Consider the following 19,663-nt stretch of genomic DNA (forward strand, 5'->3'; position numbering starts at 1 on the left):
TGTCCCCTCCCATCCCTTGCCACCGGCCACAGGGCCACAGGCTAGACCACCCTGCTTGAGGGGACAGCTGGGACAGTGTGCAACTGTGGGAAGGCCACAACCCGGCTGGCAGTGCTGTCCCCCCCGGCCCAGCACTGACTCGGCAGAGCCCCCTAGCACATACGCACTTTAACATGCGTGCAGACACACACAGACATGCACACGCGGGGGAACACACACGTGCCCATATGCACAGACGAGCAGCACACACATATACAGGTATGCATACGGGCAACTCATGCACTCACAGGCACAGACACAAACACACAGGCCCGCTTGTGGGCACACGCATGCACAGACACACGGGGACACACAGAGATACACATTCCACCCAGCCGAGGCGGGGGGGAGAGGGGATGCTGAGTGAGGAAAACTCTCACCCCTGCAGCTGAGTGGCTCCCCTGGAACCCTCCACCCATCCACTGCGACGCTTGTACCTACAGCTGGTGGCCGGAGCCCACACGTGGTCAGCACAGCCATATACAAGAGGCAAAAAAAGGCCCAGAGGGGCAACATGACCATGACTGGGATAGAGACATGTTCCGAGGGGAGTCCCAACGAGTGGGACCAAACCACCCCAGCCAGAGCTTATCAGACACAACAGCCCCTGCTGTACCCCGCCAGCCACCTCCAGCCTGCCCCCTCATCCACACAGGAAGACCGGTGGGTTCGGGCTGCAGAGTGTCTTAGGGGAACACGTGAGACGCTCCCTTCCACTGCCAGACCAAGCCGAGGGGGGTGGTAGCTCCCAGGAACTAAGGCAGGCTGGGAGCCCCGCAGGACCATTCTGGAAGGGGCAGGCATTCTCGAGAGAGCAACGTATCCCCTGGGATCCAGGAGAGACGTGAACTTGGAGGCAGGGTCGCTTCTTGCCTGGAGATGACAGGTGTGATCCCTGCCTGCAGGACTCCGGCCCAGGGTGAGCATCCCCAGAAAGAAAAAGCTGGGATGTCCCAGTCCCATGCGGCCCCTGGAGACTTCTGAAAGAGAGCTCAGCAGTTCCCCGGCTTGGCGTCCGGGAATGAGGTGGCTGGGGCAGGCAGGAAGTGGGGGCTGCCCAGAAGGGTATCGGTCAGTCACGTGGCTCCCTGCCCTGATTGTAACCAGCGGGAGGCCCTGCTTTTCTGTGAGGGTCCTCAGCCACCATTTGTCCTGGGAGGCTAGCCAGAGTCCAGCAAGGTCACACGTACTCGGGAGGCACCCCCACTAACAGAGGCCACCGCACGCTGCCCCACCAGCCAGCCAGACGCCCCGCCATAAACGAGCAGGCCCCAGTCCCTCTCCTGCCGCCCCAGACACGATCTGGGGCTGGGGCGGACTGCGTTGAGACAAGGAAAGGAACCGGAAAGCCTCAAAACCTGCCCAAGATGTTGTTGAGACTGGTTTCAAAGTGATCTGCAGTCTGACTGCCTCTCATCTCCACCGGGCCAAGCTGCTGCCTCTCGTCTGTTTTCCTCTCCTGGACCCTCCTACCTTATCACTCTGCTTCTGCTAGTGTCCCCCAGGCTATTCTCCACGTGGCAGCCAGAGTGATGCTGATAAAACATCTCCCCGGAGCACCCACCAAAGCCCATCCCGTGGCCACAGGCCCTCTGTCACCTCTCTGACTCGGGTCCCACCACCTCCCCCATGGCACTGCCTGCTCCCGCTCAGCGTCCTTGTGCCCTCTGCGGGAATGTCTTCCCTCGATGCTGCCCGGGGCAAATGCCGACGTGCCCCACGCGGATGTTCCAGCCTGCCTAGGAGGCCCTGCCTCAACCAGTGAGGACAGGAGTAGCTGCATAGCCTGATTCCCTTATCCCCTCAGTAGGACAGCCAGCCATCTTCTGGAGGCCCCCAGTGGGGCTGAGCCCCTACTGTCTGCAGCGCTCTCTGCTCCCATGTGCCCCACAGAGACTTCCTTTCCTTCCAGCTGCTCTCCCATGCTCCCTGGGGTCACCTCCCAGGGAGACCACTTGCATGCAGGCCCCTGTCTCAGCTGAGACATTCCATCTCTCCTTTCTTGTTTTTTTTTTTTTTCTCTTCTTTAACAACTCTCATTCTCCCCTCCCCCTGCAACTGCATTCTTTCTGTCTCTATGAATTTGAGGACTCAAGGTACCTCATTCAAGTGGAATCACACAACATTTGTCCATACCTGGCCTATTTCACTCAGCAGAACATCCTCAAATTTCATCCATGTTGTAACAAGTGCCAGATTGTCCTTCCTTTTTCGGGGCCGAATAACAGTCCATTGTGTGTATACACATCCATCCGTCCGTCCGTGGGCGCTTGGCTGTTTCCACCTTGGGCCTATGGTGAATAATGGCTCTATGAACATTGACGTGCGAGTACCTCTTTGTCCCTGCTTTCAATTCTTTCGGGCATGTACTTAGAAATGGAATTGCTGGGGGGCGCCCAGGTGGCGCAGTCGGTTAAGCGTCCGACTTCAGCCAGGTCACGATCTCACGGTCCGTGAGTTCGAGCCCCGCGTCAGGCTCTGGGCTGATGGCTCAGAGCCTGGAGCCTGTTTCCGATTCTGTGTCTCCCTCTCTCTCTGCCCCTCCCCCGTTCATGCTCTGTCTCTCTCTGTCCCAAAAATAAATAAACGTTGAAAAAAAAAATTAAAAAAAAAAAAAGAAATGGAATTGCTGGAATCATATGGCAACGTGTTTTTAATTTTGCGATGACCCTCCGTGGCGTCTTCCACAGCCGCTGCACCATTTTACATTCCCACCGACAGCACCCACGGGTCCCAGTCTCTCCACATTCTCGCCAACGCTTGTTGTGTTCGTGGGTAATCGTCATCCTAATGGGCGTGAGGTGGTATCCCGTAGTGGTCTGGATTTGCATTTCCCCAACTAGGGATGTTGAACATCCGTTCACATGCTAATTGGCCATTTGTAGCCCTTCTTTGGAGGAATGTCTATTCAAGTCTTGCCCTGTTTTGTTTTGTTTTTTAATTTTAGAGAGAAAGAGTGCCCGTGCGGGAAAGAAGGGCAGAGGGAGAGAGAGAACCCTTGGGGCCCCATCCCAAGACGCTGGGATCACGACCTGAGCCGAAATCAAGAGTCAGACGCTCAACCGACTGAGCCACCCGGGCGCCCCAAGTCTTGCCCATCGCTGAGGCAGGTTATTAATTATGTTGCTGTTGAGTCGTAGAGATCCTTTATATATTCTGGGTATTATCTCCTCTTTTTTTTAAGTCGTTGTCCAACTATTACCTTCTCTGATCATCACCGGCCTCATTATTTAACATGTCAACTCCCTCCTAGCTCTTACACATGCGCACGCACGTGCACACACACACACACACACACACGCACCGCAAAGCCTCTTCCCCACTTTGGGTCCCTCCTCAGCCTTTATCACGTGTTGACACACTTTATGGTTGGTGACTTTGCGAGCTCCACGGGGCAGAGGTTTTGACACTTTCTCCACAACGGTGTTCCCGGGGCCTAAGCGAGAGCCTGGCAAACAGTCGGTGCTCAATAAACTCTGAGCAAATGGAAGGAAGATGAGTGAGGCTCCTGCACACTCACCCCCTCATACATACTGTCTCACACGTGCTGCGGGCGCACTCCCCACACGCGCTTACACTGACAACCCCAGCGCACTTGCAGACAGGACCCCCACCACACCACACCCTCACGCAGCGACTCACACAGCCACAGGCTCACCTCACATGCTGACGCACTCACATGCACAGGAGGCCATGCAAATGCACCCTGATGGAGCTGCCCTGACCTCCTGGGTCCTCCTGGCCTGCGGGCTGTTTCCTACCCTCTGTGGCCCACTCCTCACTCTGAGCCCCTGATCTCCCCCACACCCCCGGTCTCTAGGGCCCCCAGCCTCTCTGCAGGGCATTGCTTTTCCTCCCGATCAAAACCATGTGGATCACCTCCTCCAGGAAGTCTCCCCTCACACTCCCCACTGAACTCCAAGGGGAGGGGAGGAGCCCTGGCCCCAAGCAGGGTGTGGGCAACAGGACGGGGTTTGCAGGCTGTGTATGTACCTCCCGCTGTCATTTCAGGGACTGTACACTTATCTGCTGCTGAGAAGCCCAGGGCTGGGGAACCCACCAGGGACCCCAGATACTGCCCCAGTAAGGCCTCTTCCTCTGGCCTACAGCCATAACACAGGCAGAGTGCCTCAGTTTCCCCATCTGAGTCAGGCAGGGGTCTAAGGCCCCTTCCATTCTGTTAGCCTGGAAACAAAGTCAGCTCCTGCCCTGCCATTCATTCCCAATGTGACTCAGTGTGACTGCTCTGGGCCTCAGTTTCCCCACCTGCGACATGGGCGGCCCTGGGCCCATGCCCCGTGAGTCCCCGATTACTGGTGGTGGGAGGAGACAGTGCAGACACCCCAGTGGCATCCCTGTGTTGGGGGCTACAGCACAGCTCCCACCTCCAGAGGGGAGAGGGGGAGGAGGAGAGGACAAGAGCAAGGGGTGGGGGGGCACCCGGGCCTCTTCCAGCTCAGCCCTACTCCTACCCGTGTCCCTGGACGCAGGCGCAGAGGATTTGGGCACACCGGACAGGATAGTTTGAAGGGGAGAAAGGAGGCAGGATCTCAGCATGACTGCCCTCATTTTGTCCAGGGCTAACCATGTGGGGCTCATACATATTACAGAAGTCAACCAAAGGGCCACAGAGGGGAAAGAAGGAAGGAGGGAGAGAGGGAAGGAAGAAAGGAATGAATGAGGAAGAAAGGAAGGACAGAAGCCGTTTATTCATGAGGCCCCTGGGGTGAAGACAGAGAGGCACAGCTCATAGAGGGAGATGACAGGCACACGGAGATCTGCAGGGCAGTGCGGAGGGAGCTGGTGTAGGAGCCTCGATGCCCTCCCTTGCTCCCCACAACTCCAGGCCACTGGTGTCAGCGCTGAGAGTGGGGGATGAGCGGTCCCCAGCATGGCCTCCCTGGGCTCCCTGAGAGCAAAGGCGGTCACCGGTTACAGAGGACAGGGCGGAGCGAGGCAGCAGGATGCCAACTGAGAACTGGAGTTGGTGGGGATGGGGAGGTGGCGATAAGGGATCCAGATGACAGCGCGTGAGGCCATCTCTGCTGTCAGCAGAGGCCGCAGCTGGTTTGGAAAGAAGTGGGGGGTCTCACCTGCGATGGGAGGCTCAGCTGGCCATGATGTGCTTCACGAATGCTGGAAGGAAGGGGAGAGTGAGTGGCAGGGCTCAAGCACTGGGTAGCCAAGGGCGGGAGCCTAGGGTCCCGGTCCCCACCCCTGACCCCCCACCGGCTCCTGGCCTGCTGAGCAGCACCTTCGTAGTTGATGCAGCCATTGGAGTCTTCCTGCCCCGCCATCAATTTCTCCACCTCGTCTTCCGTCAGCCTCTCACCTGGCGGGGCGGGAGGCTGAGTCAGCACCCCCGGAAGGTGCGAAGGGTGCGGGGACCCCCTGAGCCCCTCTGGGTGGTGGGTCTGCCTCCCTAGTGCTCCCGCACCTCACTTTGGCACGGCCATCCCGGCTCACAAGGCCTCGGCCATCACCCCCATTTCTGAGTCCAGGGGAATCAGTGACAAGTCAAAAACGGTGGAACCTGGGGTGCAGGCCTGGTGCCCCCTCCAAGCCTGGGCTCTGTCCTTAAAAAGCCAGCTTGGCGTTCAAGTCACCAGCACGCACTGTCCTCTTTTTTCGACGGGCTGCTGGGGGTCCTCCCATCACGAGGAGGCCAGCCCCACCATGTCCCCAGAAGCAGCTCCCCAGGGCGGCCTCTTGAGGCTCGAGGAAGGGCCCGTGGGGTGAAGCTGAGGGCCTTGAGGGGTGATGGTGGAGGAGACCAAGAGACAACATCTCTGTTCTCCAGACAAGTCTGCCACGCTCCTGCCTCTGGGTTTTGTGTGCTGTGTGGGTTCCCTCACTGCAGTGGGGGGCGACCTCCTACCCCCAGCCACACACACAACCCAGAGACCAGCACAGGGCTAAGCACGCAGTAGGAGTTCAGTCAACGCTTGGTACGGGGAAGAGCTGCTTTGAGCAGACATAGTAGGTGCTCAATAAACATTTGCTGTACAAAAAGCTTCTTTGAGAAGGGGGTGCCCTGCCAGCCAGATGACGGGGGTCTGGATGTCCAAGAGGCAGGCGCCTAACCTACTGGGCCACTTAGTTGCCGTGTCCCTGGAATGTGACCTCAAGACAACGAACACCGGGACTGAGTTGATCCTGCTGGATACGCCACACTGCCCTACCCTGTCCCCAGAGCTGTCCTCACCCCCCTGGGGTTCTGTGAGCTGCACCAACACATTCTCTTCCTCCCTACCTAAGTCTCTAAATTCCCCACATTGCTGCTGCCTGCCATAGAGGCTTCTTGACTGTCACTCTCTCCATTTCAGACATGAGACACAGGCTCGCCTGGTGACGAGTGGTTTCTCCCAGGATGCCCCGCGAGGGAGGAGTGGGGGTGAGGAGGACACGGCCCTCACCTAGAGTGGCCAGCACGTGGCGGAGCTCGGCACCCATGACAGTGCCATTGCCCTCTTTGTCGAAGACCCGCAGCCCCTCCACAAAGTCCTCATAGGTGCCTGTGTCCTTGTTCTTGGCAATGTGCTGGAGCATGGGCAGGAAGGTGTCAAAGTCCATCATCTTGGTGTTAAGCTCTGTGGAGAGATGGTCCTTGGTCCCACGCTCTGAGGGGCGGGATGGCCACACCCTTCCGTTGTGCCTTATGGTGAAGGGCTGTGGCCCTCACACAGTCCCAAAGCACTCTCTACACCCGTTAGCCATTCACAAAGCACTTCACCATCATGAGGCACTTCACAGTCAACGGAGAAATGCATTGTTTACATAATCCTTTGCTGTCCACAAGGACGGTTGGCTGCAGTGCTCTGTCTAGCGCCTCTGCTCTCCTTTGGGGAAACCCTCCTAGATGGTGTCATTTTCTAATAGACCCCACCCTCCCCACAACCTGTGATTGGCCAGCAGATTGGCCAGGGGCCAATCAGAGACCTTCCCTGGGACTTTTGAACCTGGGGAGAGGGCTTCAGTCTCACTCTTCCTGGGGGCAAAGTAGGCAAACCTCTCTGGCAAAAACGGTGAGGGAATCTGGGGCCCGGAGCCCCAGAGAGACGTGGAGGAGACAAGGAAGGGCCACTGAGCAGAGGGTGGCCAAGGCTGGGTGCCCCCCACCCCCCCCCCGGCCGCCCTCACACCAGCCGCTGCAGCTCATTTGCACTGTCAGTTTCCTATCTGGCGAATCAGCGTGGGGACAGATGGCCCAGCAAACTCACTCCTTGTTGCCCCGTCGGCATCGCCTGAGACCAGCTCAGTGTCCTCATCCAGACAATGGGAAGATGTCAGGAGAGCGCAGAGCAGGGAGGGTCCCACGTCGTCCCACCACAGACAGCGCCCCCCCAGCGGCCTCCCCGGGGCCTGGCACTCACGCATACCAACCTTCTTGCTTCGGTCTCCCCAGGACGCGGAGCACCTCGGCCTGCGTAGGATTCTGGCCCAGCGCCCGCAGGACATCCCCGCACTGCCCGTATGTGATCTTCATCTCACACTTGGGTGTGCGGTCGAACAGCATGAAGGCTTCCTTGAACTCTGCCAGGAGAGGGCGTGAACTGGGGACACGCTCATAGTCAGCCCACCCCACTCACGCTGCATTGGCAGGACTCTCAGGCTGGGGACCCTGGGCCCCACCCTGCCGCCCTCGGGCTCAAGACCCTCACTCACCTTCAATCTGCTCCGGTGTAAACTCGATCTGAAAGGAGACCCCAAAGATTCTGAGTGCCTGGCTCAGAGGGTGGGACCAGGCCTCCTCCCAGGCACTTCCAGGGGCACAACCCAGGCCTCAGCCTCTTGGCTACCCGACTTGTCCCCGTTCCAGCACCCACAACCTCCTGCCATCGACCCTGGTACCTTCCTGCCTCCTTCCCCCTCCTGACCTGTTAGAACGAGGGCCTTCAGTCTGCATGTGCTCAGACCCTGATGGCGGTGGGGGGAGGGGGCGGGGGGCCGCATCTGGGGAAGAGGTGAGAAGGCTGGCCCGGTGCCCTGAGTCCCCAGCTCAGCCTAGGCCTTACCTGTCACCCCTGGTCCTGGACAGAGGTGTCTGAAGCCACAAGATTTGATCAGACTGGCTTTGCCCCCACCCCCGGCAGGCCTGGGGGCCCAACGGGCAGGACCATCCACAGGAGAGAGACGGGAGGCCTCATCTCCTTGTGGAGGGTGACAGGAGGGGGAAGGGGGAAGGTCCAGGCCAGATCGTTTCTGTCAGAATGAGAGCATATCCACAGGAATGCACGCGTGTGTGTGAGAGAGATGCACGTGTGTGCATTCACACACGTGTGTGCATCTGCAAGTGTTTACATGCACCTGTCCCGCACAGGGCCCTCAAGGCTAGGCACTGTCACTCACATGGCCCCGCTCTACAATGGGGTCTTACCCACCCCTTCCATAAGCCGGAGGCCACCCCCACCGAAGCAGAGCATGGGGCCAGGGGGGTGTGGGTGAGTGTTTGCTGAGGCCACATCAGAGCCACCTGAGGTCAGGAGGCCTCCTGGGACCTGGTTTCCCCCTCCTCACCCGATACCAGGTCTATTTTTATCACGGCAGTCACTCGCCCCAAGGTCAAGGTCGCAGGAGGGAAAGGAGCTTGGGGGAGGGGGCGTGACTGGCACCTCTTCCACTGCTGCTCCCTGGGAGCCCCACCGACCTCCACCTCCACGGCACACATCAGCGCAGAGGAACCCTGCCACCTTGTCGTGCGTGTCCCCACCCAGTGCTGGGAAGAACAAGTTGTTGCTCCCCGCCCCCTGCGAGCTCTCTCAGCACCAGGAAGCCTGCTGGCATTAGGCTGCCTGGCCTCCTGGCAAAGCCTCCTGCCCTTCACTGGCCGGCCCGAGGGGCTCCCTACACCCTCCTCTCGGAGGGGAGTCTGTGCCCACCGCAGATCCGGGGAGACTGGACAACGCCACCTTGGGCCTGGAGTGGTCGGACCCCAGCAGGGGACCTGTGGGACACGAGTTTGGACACAGGGGGAGGCTGGGGCTCAGGAAGCCAACTCCAAAGAGCACTTTCTGTGAACAGTTCCTGGTAGCCTGCAAGGAAGGTTTATTACCCCATTTCACATCTGGGGAAACCGAGCCCCAGAGCAGTGAACAGGAGGGAACAATGTTGGGATTTGAACCCGGGTCTTGAGGGACAAGGTAGGCGCCCCGGGAAGGGCTCACAAACAGGAGACGGTTCTGTGCAGTTGGGCCACAGGTCTGGCTGGACAGGCAGGAGCTGTGTAGGGCTGGGGGAGCTCCACAGGGCAGGGTGGCAGTGACCGGTGGCCAGCCACGAACAGGGGACAGGCGGGACACGGGGGATGTGCCACTATGCAAATACCACAGGTGGGAGTCATGGCTCTCCCTCCAAGTTTAGACTCTGAGAAAGAATCTCTGGTTCCACTGGTCACGGCTCCAAGACCAATTTCCTACATGATCTACTCAGCCTGTGCCTCAACTTCCCTACCTAAAAGCTGAGGCTTGACTAAGTCTGGGGCTCGGCCACTCTGGTAGGGGTGAGTGTGACCCAGCCTGGGCAGGGGCCTCACCTCCTCATCCTCTCCCCCCAGGCCACCCTGGGGGACTTGGCGTGGACGTGAGACCCCACTGCTAGACAAGGAAGATCCCTACTTGGCCACAGGGGTTGGGTCCAGGCAGCTCCGGGATTCCCCAAGGATGAGGTCCAGGGACGAGGGCAAGAGACAGTTTCCAGAGCCACCAAAAGACTTGCCCTTCAGCGGCACTGGGGGAGTCCTGCCTGATGTCTGACAACCGTCCCTCCTGCTGCAGCCCTCCGGATGCCTGAAAGCCCCCAGGGCCGGTCTGACCTCTGCGTGGAGGCTTCCAGGGTCCGCTCAGTGCTCACTTTCTAGAGTCTGGCCTGCCACTGAGTAGGTCCACTCTGGGATCCACTGACCTGCCCCGTCCTTCCTGCTGAAACCCAGCTCCCACACCCACCTTGATTTTGGAGGCATCAAACTCCACTTCCTTGGGGCGCTCGGGCTCGGGTGCAGGTGCGGGCGCTGGCGCGGGAGCCGCCTTGGCTGCTTTGGCATCGTCCTTCTTGGGGTCTGGCTTTTTGGGGGCCATGGGAGCTGTCAGCACAGAGAGGGATGTGGAGAGATGGCAAGCAGAGAGCAGGGTAGGTGAGGCTCCCAGGCCTGGCCTTTATCCTGTCCGGACACCTCCTGACCCCAGTCCCCCCCACCCCCACAGTGCACAATAGGGACAGGGCCATAAAAGGACATTGGCTAAGCTCAGGGGCTATTTCGGGGCCTGGGGAGGGCATTGTTCGGGCTCAGGAATGGGTGGGGAAGAGGGAGGGCCCTCCCTTCCTCCCAATCACCTGTTGGGGAGAGGGAGGGGGAGGAGAGGACCGAAGCCACTGCTCAACACACACCACTCACCCTCAAATGCACACGCACCCATAGGCACAGCAGCCCTGATGCCCCTTGGCAAGTCAATACACTGAACAGGACCCGAAGGCTGGACCGGAGCATGTTGTGTCGGGAGCAGAAGGGCTGTGACCTAAGAGCGCCTCTTGAGTTAAATTTCCCATCTGTGCACCGAATTCCCGTGTGTGTGTGTGTGCGTGCGCGCGCGCGTGTGGCTGTTTGTGTATGTCTGTCTGTCTACGGTGGGAGGCGTGTATCTGTGTGTGTTGTCCAGGTGTCTTCATGTTTGGCGGGGGAGGTCCTCGTGTGCGCCTCTGTGTCTCGTGGGGAACGGCTCATGCCCATCTCCGTGTTGGCTCTGTGGGTCTGTCGGGGTGTTTATACGTACGCACATGTCTGTGTGTATCTCTGTGAGCGTGTCTGTGAGTGTCACTTCCGTGTGTTTGTGTCTGGGTGTTTATAAGTATCTGTGTGTGTCTGCTCAAGGCTCGCAGGCAGCTGCGGCCCCGGGCGGGGCGGGGGGGGGGGGCTCCGGGAAGGCCCCAAGTGGCAACGGAATGTGCTGCTCCCTCGAGCACAGTTCAGCAGCCCAGCGGCCCCCACTGCCTCCTTCCTTGGCACCCGGCTGGCCCCTCGCCAGCTCCTGTTTCACCTCACTTCCCATCGCCTCTCCCCCCACCGCCCTCTGCCTGTGGACCACTTTATGCATGCCTCTGAGGGACCTCAGGGAGCCAAGCGAGATTTGCAACCCCCCCCCCCCCGCCCCGGCACCCACCCCATGCCCAGGTCTCATCAGAGGGCAGTGACAGAGGGCAGCCTGGCCAGGCCACCACTTGGGAAAGCGGGGTGGTGGGAAGGCTGAGCTGGCATGAGGCCCCTCCGGGCCCAGAACTGTGAGAGTGGGGACATCTTGTGAGCACATTGGGCTCCCTCCCTCTGTGCCGGGGGTGGGAAGGAGGTGCTCCTTGTTATTTTTAAGTGCCTGGAGCCTTTGATAGAAACTTCAGAGGCAATGCCTCACCCATCCAGACCCCAGGGGGGATTCCTGGGTGTGGAGAGGGGCTGGGGCTGGAGCCTGGAGGGGGGGAAGGATTCACAGGGGCCTCCCCCTGGGGTCCCCCCACCGTCTACCTGCTGAGCCCAGGTCGCTCTGATCCTGTCACTCGTCCTCACCAAGAGGGGGAGAGCAGTGGGACAGACGGGGCCGGGTCCCCCCCCCCCCCAGCTGGAACACAGGAAATGCCTCCCCTCATCTGGAGGACAGAACACCCCACATCTGGAAATCTGACAACATCCGGTGCTGGGGGGGGGGGCAAGTTTTTCACTTTCCTTCCAGATGTTTGGCAAAAGTATTGAGAAAAAAAGGGGTGGGGGGAGGGTCCACAGAGACAAGCCAGAAATACCACAAGAGAAGACAGCCAGGGGAGGACACACAGAGAGAGAGGCTCTTGGGCGGCCCCACTGCCCAGGCCTGATGGCCCTCAAGACAACTGACTCTGGATGTCCCACGGGGACTCCAGCCACCCACAGGGACAACCAGTGAGACACTACCCAGTCCCCTTTCACTCATGATGGGTGAAACCAAGACCCAGGGCAGAGGACACACTCAGGGTCACCCAGACTTCTGATCTCGTTCCTTTCGTCCACACATGACTGCCATCTCTCAGAAACCACTCGACACCAGCTTGAACAGGGGTAGGTGAGTGACATAGGGCTCCTGACCGGCAGCTGCCAGGTCCATGCTACGGGGTGGGACAGGCTGATGCAGCCAGCCGGAGCCACACTGCACCACGTCTTCTGCTTGGGAGAACGTCGGGGGGGAGGGGGGCCTCTGTCCCCTTCCCTCATGCACAGGGCAGGTGCGGTCCTGCAGTGGGGACATTGTGCACAGAGCCACCTTCCACTGCCTCCCGAAGGCTTAGACGGAGGCAGGGGCCAGGTCTTTGACTGCTGAGCTCTGGTTCCTGGGAGCCACAGCATCCCCAGGGCTCACCCTGCGGGACCTCTCTCAACCTCAAGCTAATGCCCAGCCCCCAGCAGGGGCTCTGCAGGGATCAGCCTCCTCCATTGCCAGCAGGACAGGCTGTTGAGGCCAGAAGCAAGGCAGGGGGTGGGCTGGTGGGCAGGCAGGTGAGCAGTAAGGAGGGCCACTCTAAGGTTTGGCTCTCCAATCTCTCTCCCAGGTCCCAGCCTGAGCTCTGTGTCCCTTAGGAAGGACAGCCTGCAGGCAAGATCCTGGCAGGGCCTGTGGGGTCTGGAGAGCCTGGCTCTTACCCCTCCGGTGCCCCCAGCCCCGGTGTCTGAGTGGTGACCGGTCTGATGCAGACTCACAGGTACTACAGTCCAGAGCCTTCTGGGGGCAACTACCTTGCCCTCCTCTCTCTCTAGCCAAGGGGAATGCTGGGGAAGATATGGGCCTTAACTTCTGAGGGGCCCATGGATAGAGGCAGAAGACCTCTGGCCACACTGGCCTCCTTCTCGGCTATTTCCAGCCCGCATACCTTTTGCATAAGCTGTTTCCTCCCCTCGTCTGGGACCCTGGCTATGGCTTGCTCCTTGTCATCCCCTGATCTCAGTGATATGTCACCTCCTCTGCGAAGCCTTCTCAGACTACCCTGGACCTGCTCCTTCTGCCTTGTCTCTCACTCAGACTCCCCATCGCGGTGCACCCTACAACGAGCCTGTTTCTTTGTTGTTTTGTCTCTTATGTGGATTCCCACCCTCCCCCCCATCCCATGAGGGTCAGCTGGCACGGAGGAAATTTTGTTCTTTCACATCTGTATATTCCCAGAGTCTACGACAGAGCCTGGTACACAGTAGGCACTCAATAAATGTCGGATGAGCAGATGTCCCAAAACATCTCAGTTTTACCCATTTCTCACACGGGGACTGGGATCTATTGCTAAACTCCACCCATGGGGTGGTGTCAGGGGAGATTGAGGAGGGGGGATTGGCTGGAAGACTGGTAGGAGCCTGGGTCGCTGCAAGGGGCACCTCAGGACAGGAGTACAGTCAGCAGCTTCGGCCACCTCAGCCCAGGCCTGCGCCGTCTGCCACTCCCACCCACTGGCTGGGACTCCTGTCACTAGCCTCAAGAAACACTGTGACCCCATGCTATAGGCAGTGACTTGACCATGAAGACCAGCCAGCAGGGGGCGTAAAAGGGATAGAAACCAGCCAACCCCCAGGACCCAGGATCCCGAACCAGAACCCAGAATCCAGAACTGGAACCTGGAACCCCAAGCCCCGACTCCGGTTTCAAATCTCAGGATCTGAACCCCAAAACTAGAACCTGGAACCCAGAGCCCAGGACCTGACCCCACTCCGGAGACCCAGACTTTAAAACCCAGCATGCCAAACCCAGACCCTCAATCCAGACTCCAGACCCACGACCCCAGGCCAAGGAGCAGGACTCTCAACCCAGAGTCCAGACCCAGGACTCAAGACCCAGGACCCAGGACTGTCAACCCAGACCCCGGACCCAGGACCCAGGACCCAGGACCCAGGACAGGGGTTTGCTGGCTCCCCAGAGTGGCACTGCCGACATCTCTGTGTAGACAAGGGCGGGGAAGGGGGGAGGGTAAACGCTTGGCAAACAGCAGGGGTGAGTGCTTGGCAGACCTTCCTGTAATGTTCAGAGGGGCATGAGGAATGTCCCTCATCCTGTCAGAGCCAATTCGGGGAGCTCAGAATATGGTGGCCACGTGGAGAGGGTGGTGGAGGGTGACGGGAGGGAGGAATGGACAAGGCCTGGCTGTCCTTTGGGCTCAGGAGCCAGAGGCAGGGAAGGAGGGTCGGGCTCTTGTCCCCCTGGCCGCAGGCTCCACAGGCCGTCCTGGCCCGCCCCAGCCCGCCCCTCCTGGCCTGAGGCCTCTGGGCTGGGACGCAGGCCCACACTTCCCGGAGGAGTCGAGAACGCGGCCTGGGCCAGACCCAGAGCCTTAGAAGTAGGTCAAATGTTGCTGTGCAGCAGGTCCTGGGGACCCCGTCCAGGCGTGGGCAAGCCCACAGGCAGCAGCTCACCCACCAGGGCACCCGTGTGTATCCACATAGACGTGAACCCACCACCACGTGTTGGGTGCCCATAAGCACAGACCCCACGCAGGGCCCCCGGTCCCTGCCCAGCTGCACAGATGGGGGCACTGAGCCCCCCCCCCCAAGAGGGGCAGCAGCTGCCCAGCAACTCTGGCCAGAGGTGGCACGAGGCAGACACGAGGACCAGGAGGACAGGAATTTCTGCACCATTCCATGGCCCTGGAGCCTTGGGTGAAAGTCTGACTCCAAAGAGGACTTCCCAGCAGGGCTGCTATGCCACCAACAGGATGTGGCCTGCTTCCCGGAGCATAGCCCCAGGCCTTGAAAGACGGGAAGGAGTGGCCAAGGGGGAAGCAGGAGACTGTACGCTCTTGTGACCCAGGCTGGTCCTGGCTTCTCTGGGCCTCAGTTTCCCCATCTGTACAATGGCCATGGTGGGGCGAGGTGACAGTCACTGCCCCAGAGTCCCAGTCCATCCTCACCACCCCCACACCACACACAGACAACTCTGTCCTCGGCAGGCCAAACACAACCCTCAGGCCCCTCCCTCTGCCCACTGTGCTGACGGGGACCAGATGCTCCAACCTTGTGGTTCTGGGGTGGGGGTGGCAGGACCCAGCGGGCTGGCAGGCAAGCCCTGGGTTTGGCCCAGGGACCTATAATCAGCTCCTGCCCCTCTGATCCCTGCCCAGGACTGACGCTTGGGGCTGTGGTGTCCTGGCCGGCTGTGGCCACGGCCGCTATATTTGGGAGCCCAATTGAGCATGAGGGAGGGGTGGGCAGGCAGGAGCCTCCAGGGACCAGCGCCTCGTGGGAGGACAGACTGGGGGACTGTTGGCCAGGCTTGGTCCGTTACAGAAGGAGGGCAGAGCCCTGACTTTAGGGGCCCGGTGTGAGGGGCGTGCTCTGCTCTCAGAGGCCTGGCCTGGGGGGCATCGGTCTTGCCCTCCGCAACTGGTCCGAGGAGGTAGATTGGAAACGGGTCCGAGAATACCGAACCCCTTATTTAGTCCAAAGAGTCAGACTGCAAGTTGGGGCCGGGCATCCTGAGTGTGTGGGAAAGGGGTAGGGGCTGACAAGGGTGAATGGGAGTGGGAAGGCTCTCCGGGGGTGAGTTTGGGGCTAGAGGGGTCTCAGACGGAAGGGACGGGAGGAGGGGTACCCCTGAGCCGAGCCAAGGAATGGAGAAAGCAAGGCCCGAGGCAGGGGTCCGAAGGAACGAGGCCAGGTGCCGCCCAGTCCCTCGCCGGCATGGCCTGCGGCCTCCCTGAACTGCCCTGGACATTCCCGCCGCCGGGCCAAACCCTGTACCCTCCCACCAGCAGTTTCCCAAAGAGCAAATATTTATTGTCCTTGGAAGAAAAAAAAAGAGTCCCCTTTTAGGATCGGGGTCTGGGAACTGGTACTGAGGCTTGCAGGGGCTCGGCGGCGGCCCCAGATGACCAGAGGCCCCACCTAGACAGGCTGAGGATGGAAGGAGCCCAGCACGGAGGCTGGCCTCGGAGGACAGGGGTCGTGGCTGCCCCGGGCTGCGGGGTGGGGGCTTTGCCCAGGCCCATTTCCCCAAGGCTCCCCCAGAACAGGTCTGAGGGTGGACAGACACTGTCACCGTGGCAGGAGGTGTGAACGCGTGCGTGCAGATGTGTGCCATCTCGTGTGCTCACGCGTGTCGCGAGAGGCCGTGACCACACGCGTGTATGAGCGTGTCTGGGGGCGTCCCTCTGTGAGCCTGTTCATCTGCTGGCACGGGGCAGGGTGGGGGCATGTGGACACAACCTCTGTTGAATGGCCAATTCAGTCAAAAATGAGAGTAAATTTAGCAGGGGAAAAAAAAAAAACCCGTCAGTCAGACGAGGAGTCTGAATTGGGCGGTTGTTTGACTGGATGGACCGACTGTCTCAGGCAAACAGTCCCTGCTGGCTGGGAGGGGGAACGGGCTCCCCCCATCCGTGCCCATGCAGGCATGGGGGGAAACTGGAGGCGGGGACCCCCACCGACCGCAGCAGAGACGTGACACGGGGACTGAGACAGAGATGGGGACGGATTCAGAGACAGGGCAGGGAGGGTTGTGAGGCAAGCCAGAGACAAAGAGAGAACCCAGGGTGGGAGCAGCTTCCCAGGGCCACCAGACGAGGTGCGCGCGCACCGGGCCCTCAGCTGGGAGCCGGGATACGGCAGGTTCGGCCTCACCCGCGAGCAGCCCAGAGTGGACAGGAAAGGGGCCCCAGACCAGGGTGCGGGAAGAGAGAGCGGCCACGGGCGGCCGTGACAGCGGGGGTGGTGGCGGGAATGTAGGCAGCGCAGGGTTCAGCGATGGCAGTGGCGGAGGTGACGGCAGGAGGGTGACTAGGGGGTGATGGTGGTGATGGCAGAAGAGGCAATGGTGACCGGGAGGGCCTCCCTCCCCGTCCCCTTGCACACGCCACCTAGTTGTGGTGGCCCCACCAGACCCACACACTCCACCCAGCACCAGCTGTGTCCTTGTGCCTCCAGTGGCCACACAAACACCCTCTGTGGCCCAGGGTGTGGAACTGCATAAAAATGGCCCAAGCCCCCAGCCAGGAATAGTTAGGGTCAATTCCGGTACCTGCCTCTGCAGATATTTATATATCTGCCCCACCTACCCTGTCTAAAACACAACACACTCACACTCACACACACATACACACACACACACACACACTCAGAAATACCATAGTCAGGCTAACCTGCTCTTGCTGTGAGTCCCTGTCTGGAAATACTCACTGGGCCCTAGACACTCCCCACACCACCTGGTCCCTTTCCACCAACGCCAGGGCCAACAGGAATCACACGGAAGCGTGTATGCGCACACACGCACACACACCCCGTCCACGGGGGCTTGCACCAAGAGCAACCACACTCCCATGTGCACACCTGTAAACATAAATCCTCACACAGTATAGATGCATTTGCACAAATGTTTATACACGTGTACATGCCTGCGCGCACACATGCGTCCACACATATGCCTGTCGCACGCATATGCACACACACTCGTGTGCCTCCGCATACACGCACACCTAGCACATCACACCTCTGAGCTCACTGGAACAGAAAGAGTTCTGGGTGGGAATTAGGAGCATCGAGAAGGAGGAGAGATCAGGGAAATCGGGGAACCACAGCAGGCCTGCCTGATGAGGTCTGGGAGATCATGTGAGCACACATGAGTGTGAGTGTGTGTGTGTGTGTGTGTGTGTGTGTGTGTGTGTGTGCGTCCAGGTGTTTGGGACCTTTTCACTGCCTCCTCCCTGGCCCCCACTCCCACCCCTGTTCACAGAGGGAAAATAGAGGCCAGAGCACAGCAGCTGGGCCTGGGGAGGTCAGCGTCCCCAGGTTTGGGGCTCTCAGGCCTTAGCATCTGTGTTATTCTTGGCAAACCCAGGCCAGATAAGCACGGGGGTCAGAGCTCGGCTCTCGTGGGAAAGGACTCTCTGGAAGTCTCCCGACCCATTCCTTTCCCAGAACCTGGACCCCAGAGCAGGCAGGGGTGAGGGCAAAGGGAAAGAGCAATGGCCGAGGGACAGGCAAGTCCTCATCAGGCTGGCCTTGAGGGCCAGGGTGGGAGAACACAGCAGGTTCAGACACTCACAGATGCCCAGGAATGTGGAGTGACCCCTCAGACCAGCCCAGGGATGCCCAAGTGCACAGCCAGAGCACAAGGAGAGGGGCAATGCCAGGCACCCAGCTCTCTGCAGTGGCGGGACTTGAGCCCCTCTGCTCCAGGGGGCTTCATGAGGTTTGGAGCCAGGGCTAATGGAAAAGCTATTTTGGGGAGATGGTTGGGATGTTAGGGGACACAAAAGCATCATGCCCCATCCAAAGCAGATGATGAGGTGCTGGTCCTGGGATTAGTTATCTGCTCCTGGTGTCATCACTGACTCCTGGAGCCTCTTCCCTCCAGAGACCTCTGGGTACACACTGGCAGGATGGGGCGGGGTCTTGGGTCAGCTCAAAAGGCAAGCAGTGTCCCCAGCATAGTCAGATCGGGTCTCCTCCGTTCCCCACTTGCACCAACTTCTGCCCGCCCCCCCCCCCCCCCCCCACAGGTCTCAGTCCCTAGCAGAAGGCTGAGGCTTCTCTGCTGGAGTTTAGAGCTCAGAGCCGAGTCATCAAGGGAACAATCAGCTGGAATTCTGCACAACTATAGGGCTCGTCCAAGGCTGCAGATAAGCGAGAGGCACTGGGGGCTTCCTGCGCCCCCTGCCCTCAGAGAGCCTTGCCCCCGCCCCTCTGAAGAGGGGTTCTGCCTTCAGGAGTTCTGGTCAGAGGGGATAAGCAGGCCGCTCCCACAGCCCACCCCCATCAGCACGCTCTCTCCCCGGCCTGGCCTCTACTGGCTGCAGCAGTCTGGGGTCAACAACCACGAAGAGACTCATTGATTGCGGCTGCCAAGAGCACTCTCCACCTCCGGCCCCCGCTTGCCTGACCTTGGGGTCCCGAGAGAGGGCATGCCAGTCTCCCCACCCCCATCACCCCACTGAGGACAGCAGCCACAGGGACAGCCGGGTTGGCCTGCACTGGAGGACTGGGGCGGCCCCTCCCTGCAGTCCCCCAGCCTCCCAGGTTTCAGTCTCCGCTTTGGGTTTTGGGCTCCAGTCACCTCCAGCTTGATGCTTGGGCTGCTCCCTGATTTGCTAAGAACTCTCCATTGGACGGGTTCAGGTTCATAAGGCTCCCTGGAGGAGAACTTTCCAACACTGCATGACAGGAACTTGTCCAGGGGCCAGAGGAGGACCCCTCTGAGATCCTGGGATTCCCTTCCTCCCCGTGGGGAAACTGAGGATCAGGAAGGGAAGGCCTTCCCCATAGCAGATGAGAGATGAGAGGGGACAAGAAGGAGCACCGTGTTCAAAGTCTAAAGCTCCAGCCACTAAACCCCTTCCTGCAGAGATACAGGACAAGATGATGGTTTTTTTCTACCACGGAGGACGCAGCAGGACAGAGATGACCCAGTCCCTGCCCTCATGGGCTCACTGTCTCTTAGGATATGGCAAGAATCAGGAGAGTGAGGTCCCATTCTGCTGGGGAGTGGGGGGGCGGGGGCAGATCCAGGAAGACCTCGGAGAAGAAGGGACATTAGAAGAGCATAGGAGAGCCTCCCAGCCGAGAAGGGAGGGCAAGTCAGACTGGAAGAAGCAGGGGCCAAGGTGAGAGCTCACTGAGGGTTCAGACAACGGGAACCCCAGTCCA

The 19,663-nt window shown here is 59.8% G+C and overlaps 1 protein-coding gene across 2 annotated transcripts; it reads right to left on the minus strand.

The window, feature by feature from the left end:
- Positions 1-4,729: 4,729 nt before the first annotated feature.
- On the minus strand, positions 4,730-10,181 carry MYL3 (myosin light chain 3). Of its 2 annotated transcripts, none has more exons than XM_006928689.5 (7): positions 9,981-10,181; positions 7,705-7,732; positions 7,423-7,572; positions 6,456-6,629; positions 5,294-5,371; positions 5,133-5,175; positions 4,730-5,017 (listed from the first exon to the last, which is right to left on the minus strand). In XM_006928689.5, exons 1-6 carry the CDS (start codon positions 10,110-10,112, stop codon positions 5,147-5,149), a joined length of 591 nt encoding a protein of 196 aa, XP_006928751.1. In that variant the 5' UTR covers positions 10,113-10,181; the 3' UTR covers positions 4,730-5,017; positions 5,133-5,146. The 2 variants fall into 2 exon arrangements, with proteins under 2 accessions (XP_006928751.1, XP_003982196.1); XM_003982147.6 differs by having other exon boundaries at positions 4,730-4,948; positions 9,981-10,179.
- Positions 10,182-19,663: the final 9,482 nt, after the last annotated feature.

Source organism: Felis catus, chromosome A2, assembly GCF_018350175.1.
Source record: "Felis catus isolate Fca126 chromosome A2, F.catus_Fca126_mat1.0, whole genome shotgun sequence".
Lineage (NCBI taxonomy): Eukaryota > Metazoa > Chordata > Mammalia > Carnivora > Felidae > Felis > Felis catus.

Coding starts and splice junctions, on each gene's coding strand:
- MYL3 (XM_006928689.5), bottom strand. CDS start 10,112: ATGGCCCCCAAAAAGCCAGACCCCAAGAAGGACGATGCCAAAGCAGCC. Junction 6,630..7,422: donor GGGGAGACCGAAGCAAGAAG/GTTGGTATGCGT, acceptor ATCTCTCCACAG/AGCTTAACACCAAGATGATG. Junction 5,372..6,455: donor CCACGTGCTGGCCACTCTAG/GTGAGGGCCGTG, acceptor CCGCCCCGCCAG/GTGAGAGGCTGACGGAAGAC.